The sequence below is a fragment of the Mustelus asterias genome, chromosome 25 (genome assembly GCF_964213995.1).
Source record: "Mustelus asterias chromosome 25, sMusAst1.hap1.1, whole genome shotgun sequence".
NCBI classification, from domain to species: domain Eukaryota; kingdom Metazoa; phylum Chordata; class Chondrichthyes; order Carcharhiniformes; family Triakidae; genus Mustelus; species Mustelus asterias.
The window spans coordinates 41475131-41489988 of NC_135825.1; the positions used below are offsets into that span (position 1 = coordinate 41475131).

The following is a 14858-nucleotide window of genomic DNA, read 5'->3' on the forward strand; positions in this document are numbered from 1 at the left end:
AAGGCTTTTCAGACGGATGTTATTTCATCTTTGGCATCCTTCCATCTCATCACATTTCTCCCTTAGGGATTTAACCTCCGATGTCAAATGAGTAACTTGGCTCTTCAGCTCGGATACAGTATTTCCACTAAATGCCTCAGAGTCCTCAAGCTCCTTCAAGTGGTTCTCATGGGCGACAGTGACACTTTGGAGAGATTTAACAGAGGATCCAAGCTCCTCTTGCAGCTCTTCTATCTTGGCTTGCAACTCGGTGGCCCACCGGTCCAATTTACTGTCCAATCTTAGCATGACCTCCATAATAGCTTCCCCTATCCTTTCGCAATGCATGCTCTGTTCAGGGACCCTCCAGGAGAGCGTCATCCCCTCTGCCCGTGGTCCCACTCTTCGATTTTGGTTTGCCTCCTGCCATTTTGCCAGTGCCAGCACCCATGGGCTTATCCATTTCCTCCAGCCTGAAGCGCTATATTTTGGTCCACATATCAAGCTGTCTCGCTTTTCGATCTACCAGAGTTCTTACACGGTTTTTTTTTCACCTTACTTCACCCTTAACTGGGCGAACAAAAGCAGTAAAGGGTTCCCAGCCGAGCTGCAAGTTGCAACTCTTCTCCCTCACTTTAATTCACCCTTGGCTGGGTGAAAAAACAGCAGTGTACTGAGGTTGATTTGACAGTTGCAGTTTTTAATCACACAGGAGTTATTCCCTGGGCTGCCTTTCACTTTAAATCAATTTACACTTAACTGAGTGAAAAAACGACAACATGGTTCCAAGCTGAACTGCAAGTCCCAGCATGCCTTTCAATGAGCTCTAGCTGCCAAAAAAGCAATCCAAAAATAGAAGTAACAGCTTGCAATTTACAGCAGGACCTCAGTGGCTCCTGCTTCCCACCTTAATTCACCCTTTCTTGGGTGAAAAAATAGAGTTTGCAGACTGAGCTGAAATTCACAGCCCCTCCCCTTCTGAGTACACACTGTAAATTCCAACCGGCAGGAAGGGATCTAAAAATAACCTTTTCTAGCTAGACTTTCGTAGTTTCTCTATGCAACAGCACTCCAGGTACGCTTAAAGCTTGATGTACATTAAACACTCTCCAGACCTCATCAAACAGCCGGATTTCAAGGAGGATCTTGCCACCTATGGATCATGCTTCCTCTCTCATCAGTGCTATCTTTGATCCTCCTCCCACACCTGTATTTGAGTAGTCTAACTGCTTCTCAACCTTTTAGATAGTGTCTTGCAGTAAGGTGACACAACGTTGCTGAGGACTATCCCACACCCAGTATTCATCATTCCCCATTTGATACTTTAGCCTGAACTTTCACTCTTGGCAGAGTTGGAACAATTCCCTGCTTTGCAAACTGAACCAGAAAGCCGTGACCAGAATGTTCTGATTTTCAGTCTAGGGGAGAGGTCAGGGTTCTCAAGATCATGGAGGGCGACACCAGAAACAGTGAGGAGGTGGGCTAGGTGCAAGGCCTGCATTGGTGCACTATGTCAAGGTTTCAAATAAAAGCAAAACATAAAACAGTCCTTTAGCCCTCAAACTGGTCACTGCCCTTCCCATACACTGCCCATGTCCCAACACGTTAATCCATGCTCCCCACCAATGCCCCCATGGCCTTTTAGGGGCGGCACGGTAGCACAGTGGTTAGCACTGCTGCTTCACAGCTCCAGGGACCTGGGTTCGATTCCTGGCTTGGGTCACTGTCTGTGTGGACTTTGCACATTCTTCCTGTGTCTGCGTGGGTTTCCTCCGGGTGCGCCAGTTTCCTCCCACAGTCTAAAGATGTGCAGGTTAGGTTGATTGGCCATGCTAAAATTGCCCCTTAGTGTCCTGAGATCCGTAGGTTAGAGGGATTAGCGGGTAAAATATGTAGGGATATGGGGGTAGGGCCTGGGTGGGATTGTGGTCGGTGCAGACTCGATGGGCCAGATGGCCTCTTTCTGCATTGTAGGGTTTCTATGATTCTATGAGCTCCTATGCAAGCTTAGTGCCAACACATGCCTCCTCTACTCACTGCCCTTACATCTACCATGCCAACTCACATAGTACCCACCATGGGCAGACTTCAAGGCCATGCTGGGATTTTAAAAAATTCCCGTGTCTCTTATCAGAAATTCACCATTTCCAAAAATACTCTGATAAAAATCCATTTGCTACATTTAATCCCTAATAAAAACAAGCATTGGAATTCACTGTCACACTTCAAAGAGTTTATAATCACTTGGAGCTGTAATGACAGGCACCCTGCTGTGATAACAAAAAGTTGCAAATGATAGCCTTACGTCAACTTAATGAAAGAGCAAGCACAATTTCTTTCTTAAGCAATGCAGGCAGTTTTTTTCCACAATTAATTGAAGTGTAGGAAATGCCTTGACAGCTCCTCTTGGCAGTTCCAATGAATTTATGCCCACCTCATTTCAAAGAATCAGGTCTGGTAGTGTTTCCTTTCTCCTTGGACTGGAAACATACTGCTACGGAAAGTTTTCCTGATCACACTCCAGGAATTTTTAACCCTCTCTGCCCTTTAAACTTCTACCACTCAAATTTATAATAAGGTAATTAAGGTCCCCATTAAAACTTCTAATTCATGCACCTAGAATTATAGAATCATAGAATACCCTACAGTGCAGGAAGAGGCCATTTGGCCCATCGAGTCTGCACTGACCACAATCCCACCCAGGCCCAAGCCCCATATCCCTACATACTTCACCCACTAATCCACACATCTCAGGACACTAAGGGACAATTTTAGCATGGCTGATCAACCTAACCTGCACATCTTTGGACTGTGGGAGGAAACCGGAGCAGACACGAGGAGAATGTGCAAACTCCACATAGACAGTAACCCAAGCCAGGAATCGAACCTATGCCCCTGGAGCTGTGAAGCAGCAGGGCTAACCACTGTGCTACCGTACCACCTCTCTAATTTCCTTGCAAATTTGTTCCTCTACATCAGGGGTCTCCAAACTATGGCCCACGGGCCACATCCGGCCCGCAGCGGGCTAACATCTGTCCCGCAGCCAGTGGGGCGGGACGGGATTCCCGCTGCCGAAAACACTACCGCATCGGGAACCCCGCCGCTGACTCAGGATCCGGACGCGGGGACAGAAGCCACAGGCCGGACATTTGCTGCCGCTCCGCACCGTGTCTGATGGACCCATGGGAATCCTTGCCCTCTTTACCGGCCTATTGTCCAATTAGAGCTGCCGTCCTGTGACTGACAGTTCATTAAACGAATCAGCAATTGAGACATCTGTTATCCAATTGCTGCTCTGCATTGACTGAGTGACAGTTGCTTTATCCAATCTGTACGCTCCATCTGTCTGAAATGAGCGAGAACAATGACAATGATGGCGGCAATTCAGACCAATTCAGTTATGGAAGGAAAAAAAGAAAAGAAAAGTGGACAGTGAGTGCCGCCTGTTTCATGAAGAATGGGGTGTAAAGTACTTCTTTGTATAAGCAGGTGATAAAGCCTTGTGTGTCATACGCAACAAAACTGTTGCAGTTTTGAAGGAGTACAATGTACGTCGGCACGATGAGACCAAACATGAACCAAGTTATTCCCAATTCACAAGAACACAGCGTTCGGAAAAATTTGAATCAATGCAACACAGGTTGCTTTCCCAACAAGCTTTTTTTAGGCAGAAGATAAGGGCGGCACGGTAGCACAGTGGTTAGCACTGCTGCTTCACAGCTCCAGGGTCCCGGGTTCGATTCCCGGCTCGGGTCACTGTCTGTGTGGAGTTTGCACATTCTCCTCGTGTCTGCGTGGGTTTCCTCCGGGTGCTCCGGTTTCCTCCCACAGTCCAAAGATGTGCGGGTTAGGTTGATTGGCCAGGTTAAAAAAAAAATTGCCCCTTAGAGTCCTGGGATGTGTAGGTTAGAGGGATTAGCGGGTAAAATATATGTGGGGGTGGGGCCTGGGTGGGATTGTGGTCGGTGCGGACTCGATGGGCCGAATGGCCTCCTTCTGCACTGTAGGGTTTCTATGATTTCTATGAACTGAAAATGAAGCTTTAACCAGGGCCAGTTACAAACTAGCTTATGTGTTGGCTAAAAGAGGAAAGCCATTCACCGATGGAGATCTCATCAAAGAGTGTATAGTGGAAGCAGTGGAAGAGTTATGCCCAGAAAAAGCAAATCTGTTCAAAATCATCAGTCTTGCGCCAAATACTGTAGCTCGTAGAATTGAGGATATAGGAAACAATATATTTCATCAAATTGCAGACAAAGCAAGAAATTTTCAGTTGTATTCTCTCGCACTTGGTGAATCGATTGATGTGTGTGACACATCACAACTAGTATTCATCCGTGGCATCGACAGTGAATTTAATGTGACACAAGAATTAGCGTCAGTGCATAGCATGCACAGCACAGTAACTGGAGAAGACATCTTCAAAGAATTGCCAAAAACTGTTAGAATATAACCTGGAGTGGAATAAACTGCAATGCGTGACAATTGATGGAGGAAAGAACATGTCTGGGGTGAAGAAAGGTTTGGTTGGACAAATCACAAAAGCTTGTGAGGTTGGTGAATTCTCAAAGCCCATGTTTCTGCATTGCATTATCCATCAACAAGCATTGTGCGGAAAATATGTGGATATGTCTTGCGTTCTGAAACCTGTTGTTTCAACAGTGAATTTCATTCGATCTCACGGGCTTAATCATCGCCAGTTCATTTATAAAACTAATTTTTTTTCTTTGGCCCCCGAAAATGTGTAAAATATACGATGTGGCCCTCATGCTGAAAAGTTTGGAGACCCTTGCGCTACATCCTTCCCATTCGTTGATGGTTAATAGACTACACCAAACAACATAATTGCATCTTTTTTGTTTCTTAGCTCTGGCTAAATAGATTGTGTCCTTGACCCATTTGGAATATCCTCTTTCTCCAGCACTGCAATGCTAAATAATACCACTTTTTTTCCCCTATCTTTCCTGAACACCTTACCTTGCATGCAGGAATATTTAACACTTGATCCAGCCCTTCTCCGAGCCAGGTCTCTGTTATAGACACAACATCAGACTGCCACATGTCAATCCAAGCCTGTGACTTACCATTCTTATTAACTACACTCCATGCATTCACAACATGCCTATAATCCTGATTTTGATTTATTATTTTATCCCTTATTCTGAACTTGGAGCACGTAGAACTTTACTTCCCATGTGCAGAGACTCCATTAGAGGTAGATAGCTGTTGCAAACTATAGAACATAGAACATAGAACATAGAACATTACAGCGCAGAACAGGCCCTTCGGCCCACGATGTTGCACCGACCAGTTAAAAAAAAAAACTGTATCGTAAGAAGTCTCACAACACCAGGTTAAAGTCCAACAGGTTTATTTGGTAGCAAATACCATAAGCTTTCAGAGCGTTGCTCCTTCGTCAGATGGAGTGGAAATGTGCTCTCAAACAGTGCACAGACACAGAAATCAAGTTACAGAATACTAATTAGAATGCGAATCCCTACAACCAGCCAGGTCTTAAAGGTACAGACAATGTGGGTGGAGGGAGCATCAAACACAGGTCAAAGAGATGTGTATTGTTTCCAGACAGAACAGCTAGTGAGATTCTGCAAGTCCAGGAGGCAAGCTGTGGGGGTTACTAATAATGTGACATAAATCCAACATCCCGGTTTAGGCCGTCCTCATGTGTGTGGAACTTGGCTATCAGTTTCTGCTCAGCGACTCTGTGCTGTCGTGTGTCGTGAAGGCCGCCTTGGAGAACGCTTACCTGAAGATCCAAGGCTGAATGCCCGTGACTGCTGAAGTGCACCCCCACAAAAAGAGAACAGTCTTGCCTGGTGATTGTCGAGCGGTGTTCATTCTCAACACCGCAAACTATATCTCCAGATTTGCAGATGACAGAAAGCTGCGTGGGAGAGTGAGCTGTGAGGAGGATGCAGAGATCCTTCAGTGTGAATTGGACAAGTTAAGTGAGTAGGAAAATGATTGGCAGATGTAGTATAATTTGGATAAATTTGAGGTTATCCACTTTGATAGCAAAAATGGGAATCACAGAATCCCTACTGTGCAGGAGGTCATTTGGCCCCTTGAGCCTGCACTGACAAAAATCCCACCCAGGCCCTATCCCCGTAACCCCACATATTTCCCTGCTAATCCTCCTCACATTAAGGGGCAATTTACCCTGGCCAATCAACCTAACTTGCACATCTTTGGAGTGAGAGGGGAAACTGGAGGATACGGAGGAAACCCACCCAGACACGGGGATAATGTGTAAACTCCATACAGTCACCCGAGGCCAGAATTGAACCCCAGGTCCCTGGCGCTGTGAGGCAGCAGTGCCGCCACAGAAGGCAGATGACTATCTGAATGGCCAAAATCAGGAGAGGGAAATGTGCAACGAGACCTGGACATCCTCGTACACCAGTCACTGAAGTTAAGTATGCAGGTGCAGCAGGCAGTAAAAAAGACAAATGGTATGTTGGCCTTCATAGCGAGAGAATTCGAGTACATGGGCAGGGATGTCTTGATGCAATTAAAGAAGGCCTTGGTGAGACAACACCTGGAATATTGTATGCAGTTTTGGTTTCCTTATCCGAGGAAGATGTTCTCGCTCTGGAGGTAGTGCAGAGAAGGTTTACCAGACAGATTTCTGAGATGGCGGGATTGACATATGAGGAGAGATTGAGTTGATTAGAATTGCATTCGCTGGAATTGGGGTGTCCAGAACCAAGGGTTACAGTCTGAGGATACAGGGTAGCCCATTTAGAACGGAGAGAAGAAATTTCTTCATCCAGAGAGTGGTCAGCCGATGGAATTCGGTTTCACAGAAAGTAGTTGAGGTTTTTAAGAAGCAGTTAGATATAGCACTTGAGGCAAAGAGGATCAAAGGATATGCTGGTGAAAGATGGGATCAGGCTATTGAGTTGGATGATCAAAATGAATGGCAGAGCAGGCTCAAAAGGCCTGAAGGGCTCCTCCTGCTCCTATTTTTTATGTTATGTCAATTTCTGCCCTGACTGTTTTCCAATTTGCCGTCTATGAGTGGGCATATGCAGCAAATTCTGTCCCGAATTTTGCACTAATTAGCCATCATCCTCAAGAGGTGGGAAGTGGAAAAATGAAGATACCAGTAAAATCTGTTTGATTTCTCAGTGAGATAGTCATTATGGTGCTTATGAACTCAGGTTTACTAAAATCAAGCACTAAATTCTTTCAAGGGTATTAAGAACTGAGAAGCCTATAGCTAGCTGGATGTCTAGTTTAGTAAATGTCGTCACATTTCCCTATTCATAGCAACAAAGCGCTCATAACACTGGAAAAGAAATAATTTGTATTTATATAGTGTATTTCATGTCTCTGAAAACATCTTAGTCAATTAATTAATTTTGAAGTGCATCCACTATTTGTATGCAAACATGGAACCAATTTGTAAAGTCACCATAGTCCCAGATGACCATCGGCTGCCCACCCCTTTGACGGGGAGAGCTGACTGTGGTGATTTAACATGAGGATCACCACACCTCAGGTAAGGGGCAAGGTTGAGAAGGTGGGTCTTCATGAATAACCTCAGCTGGTAGGAGAACTGAACCCACGTTGTAGGTGTTGCACTGCATCACTAGCTAGCTGTCCAGCCAACTGAGCTAAACTGCCCTAAAACTACACAAGATTCAACAGCATTGAAGTCAAATTTTTGAGTTAATCTGCCATTAAGGGTCAAGTTTTGGAGTGAGGTACGTTCCTCATGATCTTCTGCCTCAGAAACTAATGCCAATACCAGGCTAGGGCTGACACTATTAACAATTCTAAATAAATCGATAACCTGGTTTCTTGGTTATATTTCAGATTTTCAGCATTTTGTGTTTGTGATACCAGATTTATTTGGGCAAGTTATTTGAGCAGGCGTTTCAGTACTAGTAGGAAACATAATTTATGGTTTAGTAGCAGAGAGAACTTGTCTTGTGTAAAATGCAACATTTGGAGATTTAGAAGACACAACCAACTTCAACTCTTCTACTGTTTTGAAATTGCACAAAGTTATAATTATATGCTTTACAATCTGTTAACAAAACATTGTCAATGACATCGTCCCATTACCCAGGTAACTTACACTTTCTAGTTTTGGAACTTTCCCTTTTCCATTCTGTAAACATTCTTTTGATTTCTTTATTTTCTTTTTCAGTCCAGTTGCACAAATGTCTGACCTGGGACACAGCACCTAAGACAACAAAATTGGTCCTTTGTCAGCAATGCAATAACAGCAGAAGATTTCATAGTTTATCTCTCAGAACATGACACTGATGTTGAAGACCCATATTGCACTTATTTCAGCAACATTACCAAATCTGTCAACAATTGTTGTAGTTATATTAAACGTATGTTGCAGTTCTGAATATTTAGGTCTGTTGGTTCGCTCAATGGTCTAAACGACTCTGAGCAGTTCTGGTGCTTTTTAATATGGAAACTTTACAGAAAAGCCAGTTAGCCTACCAGCATTTTACAAACTGTCTCACACTATACTATGCAAATGGTAATTTAAAAGTGTCAACATGGTTATGAACCCTGCTGATGTTCAATGTGAGGCCTCCCAAATCCCAGAAGGGAAACTTGGAACATCGGCTCTTACCAGTGAATCTCTCCAATGTAGAGAGACTAAATGCAGACAGGCCAACCGCTTTGCTGAATAGTTCGGTCCATCCGCAAGCAGGATCCAGACCTTCCTGTCGCTTGCCACTTCAACACACCTACCCTGTTCTCCTGCCCACATGTACGTCCTTGGCCTTTTGCAGTGTTCTAGCGAACCCCAACGCACTTCATCTTCTGATTAGACACTTTACAGCCTGCTGGACTGAACATTGAGTTCAACCACTTCAGAGCATGAACTCTCGCCTCCAACCCATTTCATTTATTTCATTTCATTCTCCACTTTATCGCTCTCCTTCCTTCCACACCCCACCCCACCACCTCTTCAGGCCAACTGACACATTCCTCAAGCAATCCTTTACCAAGCCTTTGTTTTGCCATTCACGCATTCTAATCACTTAATGGACCCTTCAACACCTTCGCAGCCTTCTCATAGAAATCAGAGAAACCCTACAGTGCAGAAGGAGGCCATTCGGCCCATCGAGTCTGCACCGACCACAATCCCACCCAGGCCCCACCCCCACATATTTTACCCACTAATCCCTCTAACCTACGCATCCCAGGACTCTAAGGGGCAATTTTTTTTAACCTGGCCAATCAACCTAACCCGCACATCTTTGGACTGTGGGAGGAAACCGGAGCACCCGGAGGAAACCCACGCAGACACGAGGAGAATGTGCAAACTCCACACAGACAGTGACCCGATCCGGGAATCGAACCCGGGACCCTGGAGCTGTGAAGCAGCAGTGCTAACCACTGTGCTACCGTGCCGCCCTATATTCTGCATGCTCATTTACATTACCCTTGTCCAATTCCATCACCCCTCCCTACCCTCATAGTATAATCTCTGCTGACTCTCTTTCCTCTCAGCTCTGACGAAGAGTCAGCTCAACTCAAAACATTGGCTCTACTCTTCACAGATGCTGTCAGACCTGCAGAGATATACAAGCATTTTCCTGTTTTTGTTTCAGATTCCAGCATCTGCAGTATTTTGCATTCATCTGAGTTCGAATCAAATGTTGGCAGAAAAGACTGAACAATGGGCTTCCTTCAGAGAGATGGTGTTCCAGGCAACGCCAATGTATATTCCCTTGAAGGAAAAGATAGAGGACAAATAAATCTAGAACACCCTGGATGACGAGAGATAGAGGTGAAGTTGAAAAGGAAGAAGTCCAAAGGTGTGTAGGTTAAGTGGGTTAGCCATGGCAAATGTGTGGAGTTATAGGGATAGGGCAGAAGAGAGGTCTTGGGTAGGACGCTCTTTTGAAAAGCCGGTGCACACACGATAGACCAAATGGCCTCTTTTTACACGAGGGATTCTGTGGTTCAAAGTGTGCATATAACAGGTGTGAGATGGAGAATCAGGCTTGATACAGAAAGAGAGAAGGGAGAAAAGCAAAGAGGGAGCATGAAAAGGGACTAGCAGGTAATATAAAGGAAATCCCAAGGTCTTCTATGAGCATGTAAATAATAAAAGGTAAAAGAAACAATAGTTTTAAAGTTTATTTATTTGTGTCACAAGTAGGCTTACATTAACAGTGCAATGAAGTTAATGTGAAAATCCCCTATTCGCCTGTACGGGTACACGGAGGGAGAATTTAGCATGGCCAATGCACCTAACTAGCATGTCTTTCGCACTGTGGGAGGAAACCGGAGCACTTGGAAGAAACCCACGCAGACATGGGGAGAACGTGCAGACTCCGCTCAACAAGGTTGATTAGGGGAAAAAAGGAGACTTGTATGTGGAGGCAGGAGAAGTAGCAGAGGTTATTAAATGAGTGCTTTGCATCTGTCATGTGCCTGTGACTAGTGGTGTTCCGCAGGGCTGTGTTGGGACCTCTGCTGTTCGTGATTTATATAAATGATCTGGAAGAAGGTGGAACTGGGGTGATCAGTAAGTTTGCGGACGACACAAAATTGGCAGGACTTGCAGATAGTGAGGAGCATCGTCAGAAGCTACAGAAGGATATAGATAGGCTGGAAATTTGGGCAAGAAATGGCAGATGGAGTTCAATCCTGATAAATGCGAAGTGATGCAATTTTGGTAGAAATAATGTAGGGAGGAGCTATACGATAAATGGCAGAACCATAAAGGGTGTAGATACGCAGAGGGACCTGGGTGTGCAAGTCTACAGATCCTTGAAAGTGACGTCACAGGTGGAGAAGGTGGTGAAGAAGGCATATGGCATGCTTGCCTTTATAGGATGGGGCATAGAGTATAAAAGTTGGGGTCTGATGTTGCAGATGTATAGAACGTTGGTTCGGCCGCATTTGGAATACTGCGTCCAGTTCTGGTCGCCACACTACCAGAAGGACGTGGAGGCTTTGGAGAGAGTACAGAGGAGGTTTACCAGGATGTTGCCTGGTATGGAGGGGCTTAGTTATGAGGAGAGATTGGGTCAACTGGGGTTGTTCTCCCTGGAAAGACGGAGGATGAGGGGAGACTTAATAGAGGTGTATAAAATTATGAAAGGCATAGATAGGGTGAACGGTGGGAAGCTTTTCCCCAGATCGGTGGTGACGTTCACGAGGGGTCATAGGTTCAAGGTGAAGGGGGGGAGGTTTAACACAGATATCAGAAGGACATATTTTACACAGAGGGTGGTGGGAGCCTGGAATGCGCTGCCAGGCAAGGTGGTGGAGGCGGACACACTGGGAACGTTTAAGACTTATCTAGACAGCCATATGAACGGAATGGGAATGGAGGGATACAAAAGAATGGTCTAGCTTGGACCAGGGAGCGGCGCGGGCTTGGAGGGCCTAAGGGCCTATTCCTGTGCTGTATTGTTCTTTGTTTGTCATCATGAAGGAAGAGGAGGCTACCCAGGCCAGGGTGGGTTGGAAGTAAATTGGTACACTCGAGGAATTTACAATTGAGGAGGAAGTATTAAAGAATGGGCGGCACGGTAGCACAGTGGATGGGCTGCACGGTAGCACAGTGGTTAGCACTGCTGCTTCACAGCTCCAGGGACCTGGGTTCGATTCCCAGATTGGGTCACTGTCTGTGTGGAGTTTGCACATTCTCCTCATGTCTGCGTGGGTTTCCTCCGGGTGCTCTGGTTTTCTCCCATAGTCCAAAGATGTGCGGGTTAGGTTGATTGGCCATGCTAAAATTGCCCCTTAAAGAGTCCTGAGATGTGTAGGTTAGAGGGATTAGTGGGTAAAATATGTAGGGATATGGGGATAAGGCCTGGGTGGGATTGTGGTCGGTGCAGACTTGATGGGCCGAAGGGCCTCTTTCTGCACTGTAGGGTATCTATCTATCTAACAAAGAAAATTACAGCACAGGAACAGGCCCATTGGCCCTCCAAATCTGCACTGACCATGCTGCCTGACTGAACTAAAACCCCCTACCCTTCCGGGGACGATATCCCTCTACTCCCATCCTATTCATGTATTTGTCCAGACGCCCCTTAAAACTCACTATTATATCTGCTTCCACTACCTCCCCCGGCAGGGAGTTCGAGGCACCCACCACCCACTGTGTAAAAAAACTTGCCTCGCACATCTCCTTTAAACCTTGCCCCTCGCATCTTAAACTTATGACCCCTAGTAATTGACTCTTCCACCCTGGGAAAAAGCTTCTGACTATCCACTCTGTCCATGCCCCTCATAATCCTGTAGACTTCTATCAGGTCGCCCCTCAACTTCCGTCGTTCCAGTGAGAACAAACCAAGTTTCTCCAACTTCTCCTCATAGCTAATGCCCTCCATGCCAGGCAATATTCTGGAAAATCTTTACTGTACCCTCTCCGAAGCCTCCACATCCTTCTCATAGTGTGGTGACCAGAATTGAACACTATATTCCAATTGTCGTCTAACTAAGGTTCTATAAAGCTGCAACATGACTTGCCAATTTTTAAACTCAATGCCCCGGCCGATGAGTGGGCGAGGGTCTGGCAGATGGAGTATAATGTTGGTAAATGTGAGGTCATTCATTTTGGTAGGAATAACAGCAAAATGGACCATTATTTAAATGATAAAAAAATCACAGCATGCTGCTGTGCAGAGGGACCTGCAGAATCACAAGGAGTTGGTTTGCAGGTGCAGCCGGTAATTAAGAAGGCAAATGGAATTTTGTCCTTCATTGCCAGAGGGATGGAGTTCAAAAACAGCGAGGTTGATAAGGTCCCCCATGGTCGGCTTATGATGAAAGTGAGGAGGTGTGGGATAGAGGGAAAGTTGGCCGATTGGATAGGCAACTGGCTGTCTGACCGAAGACAGAGGGTGGTGGTCGATGGAAAATTTTCGTATTGGAGGCAGGTTGCTAGCGGTGTGCCGCAGGGATCAGTGCTTGGTCCTCTGCTCTTTGTGATTTTTATTAATGACTTAAAGGAGGGGGCTGAAGGGTGGATCAGTAAATTTGCTGATGACACCAAGATTGGTGGAGTAGTGGATGAGGTGGAGGGCTGTTGTAGGCTGCAAAGAGACATAGATAGGATGCAAAGCTGGGCTGAAAAATGGCAAATGGAGTTTAACCCTGATAAATGTGAGGTGATTCATTTTGGTAGGACAAATTTAAATGTGGATTACAGGGTCAAAGGTAGGGTTCTGAAGACTGTGGAGGAACAGAGAGATCTTGGGGTCCATATCCACAGATCTCTAAAGGTTGCCAGTCAAGTGGATAGAGCTGTGAAGAAGGCCTATAGTGTGTTAGCTTTTATTAACAGGGGGTTGGAGTTTAAGAGCCGTGGGGTTATGCTGCAACTGTACAGGACCTTGGTGAGACCACATTTGGAATATTGTGTGCAGTTCTGGTCACCTCACTATAGGAAGGATGTGGAAGCGCTGGAAGGAGTGCAGAGGAGATTTACCAGGATGCTGCCTGGTTTGGAGGGTAGGTCATATGAGGAAAGGTTGAGGGAGCTAGGGCTGTTCTCTCTGGAGCGGAGGAGGCTGAGGGGAGACTTAATAGAGGTGTATAAAATGATGAAGGGGATAGATAGAGTGAACGTTCAAAGACTATTTCCTCGGGTGGATGGAGCTATTACAAGGGGGCATAACTATAGGGTTCGTGGTGGGAGATACAGGACGGATATCAGAGGTAGGTTCTTTACGCAGAGAGTGGTTGGGGTGTGGAATGGACTGCCTGCAGTGATAGTGGAGTCAGACACTTTAGAAACATTTAAGCGGTTATTGGATAGGCACATGGAGCACACCAGGATGATAGGGAGTGGGATAGCTTGATCTTGGTTTCAGATAAAGCTCGGCACAACATCGTGGGCCGAAAGACCTGTTCTGTGCTGTACTGTTCTATGTTATGTTGCAGCTGTATAAGGTGCTGGTGAGGCCACACTTGGGAGTACTGTGTACAGTTTTGGCCTCCTTTCTTGAGAAAGGATATACTTACGCTGGAGGGGGTGCAGAGGAGATTCACTAGGTTGATTCCGGAGTTGAGGGGGTTGGCTTATGAGGAGAGACTGAGTAGACTGGGGCTATACTCATTGGAATTCAGAAGAATGAGGGGAGATCTTATAGAAACATAGAAAAACTACAGCACAAAACAGGCCCTTCAGCCCCACAAGTTGTGCCGAACATATCCCTACCTTTTAGGCCTACCTATAACCCTCCATCCTATTAAGTCCCATGTACTCATCCAGGAGTCTCTTAAAAGACCCTATTGAGTTTGCCTCCAACACCACTGACGGCAGCCGATTCCACTCGCCCACTACCCTGTGTGTGAAAAACTTCCCCCTAACATTTCCCCTGTACCTACACCCCAGCACCTTAAACCTGTATCCTCTCGTAGCAGCCATTTCCACCCTGGGACAAAGCCTCAGAGTCTACCCGATCTACGCCTCTCAACATCTTACATACCTCTATTAGGTCTCCTCTCATTCTACGTCTCTCCAAGGAGAAAAGACCGAGCTCCCTCAGCCTATCCTCATAAGGCATGCCACTCAATCCAGGCAACATCCTTGTAAATCTCCTCTGCACCCTTTCAATTTTTTCCACATCCTTCCTGTAATGAGGCGACCAGAACTGAGCACAGTACTCCAAGTGGGGTCTGACGAGGGTCTTATACAGCTGCATCATTATCCCTGGACTCCTAAACTCAATCCCTCGATTGATATAGGCCAGCACACCATACGCCTTCTTAACCACCTCCTCCACCTGTGGGCCGATTTTAGAGTCCTATGGACCCGGACCCCAAGGTCCTTCTGATCCTCTACAATACCAAGAGTCTTTCCCTTTATATTGTACTCCTTCATCCCATTTGACCTGCCAAAATGGACCACGACG

The 14858-nt window shown here is 45.9% G+C and overlaps 1 protein-coding gene across 2 annotated transcripts in view; it reads right to left on the reverse strand.

Annotated features, from left to right (window-relative positions):
• Positions 1–14858, reverse strand: part of LOC144511903 (lysine-specific demethylase 5B-like) — a 371069-nt gene that overhangs the window by 54177 nt on the left and 302034 nt on the right. For both annotated transcript variants that reach the window (XM_078242346.1, XM_078242347.1), the window contains exon 21: positions 8084–8191. In XM_078242346.1, the coding sequence (XP_078098472.1) occupies positions 8084–8191 (108 nt within the window). The remainder of the gene's footprint in view (positions 1–8083; positions 8192–14858) is intronic.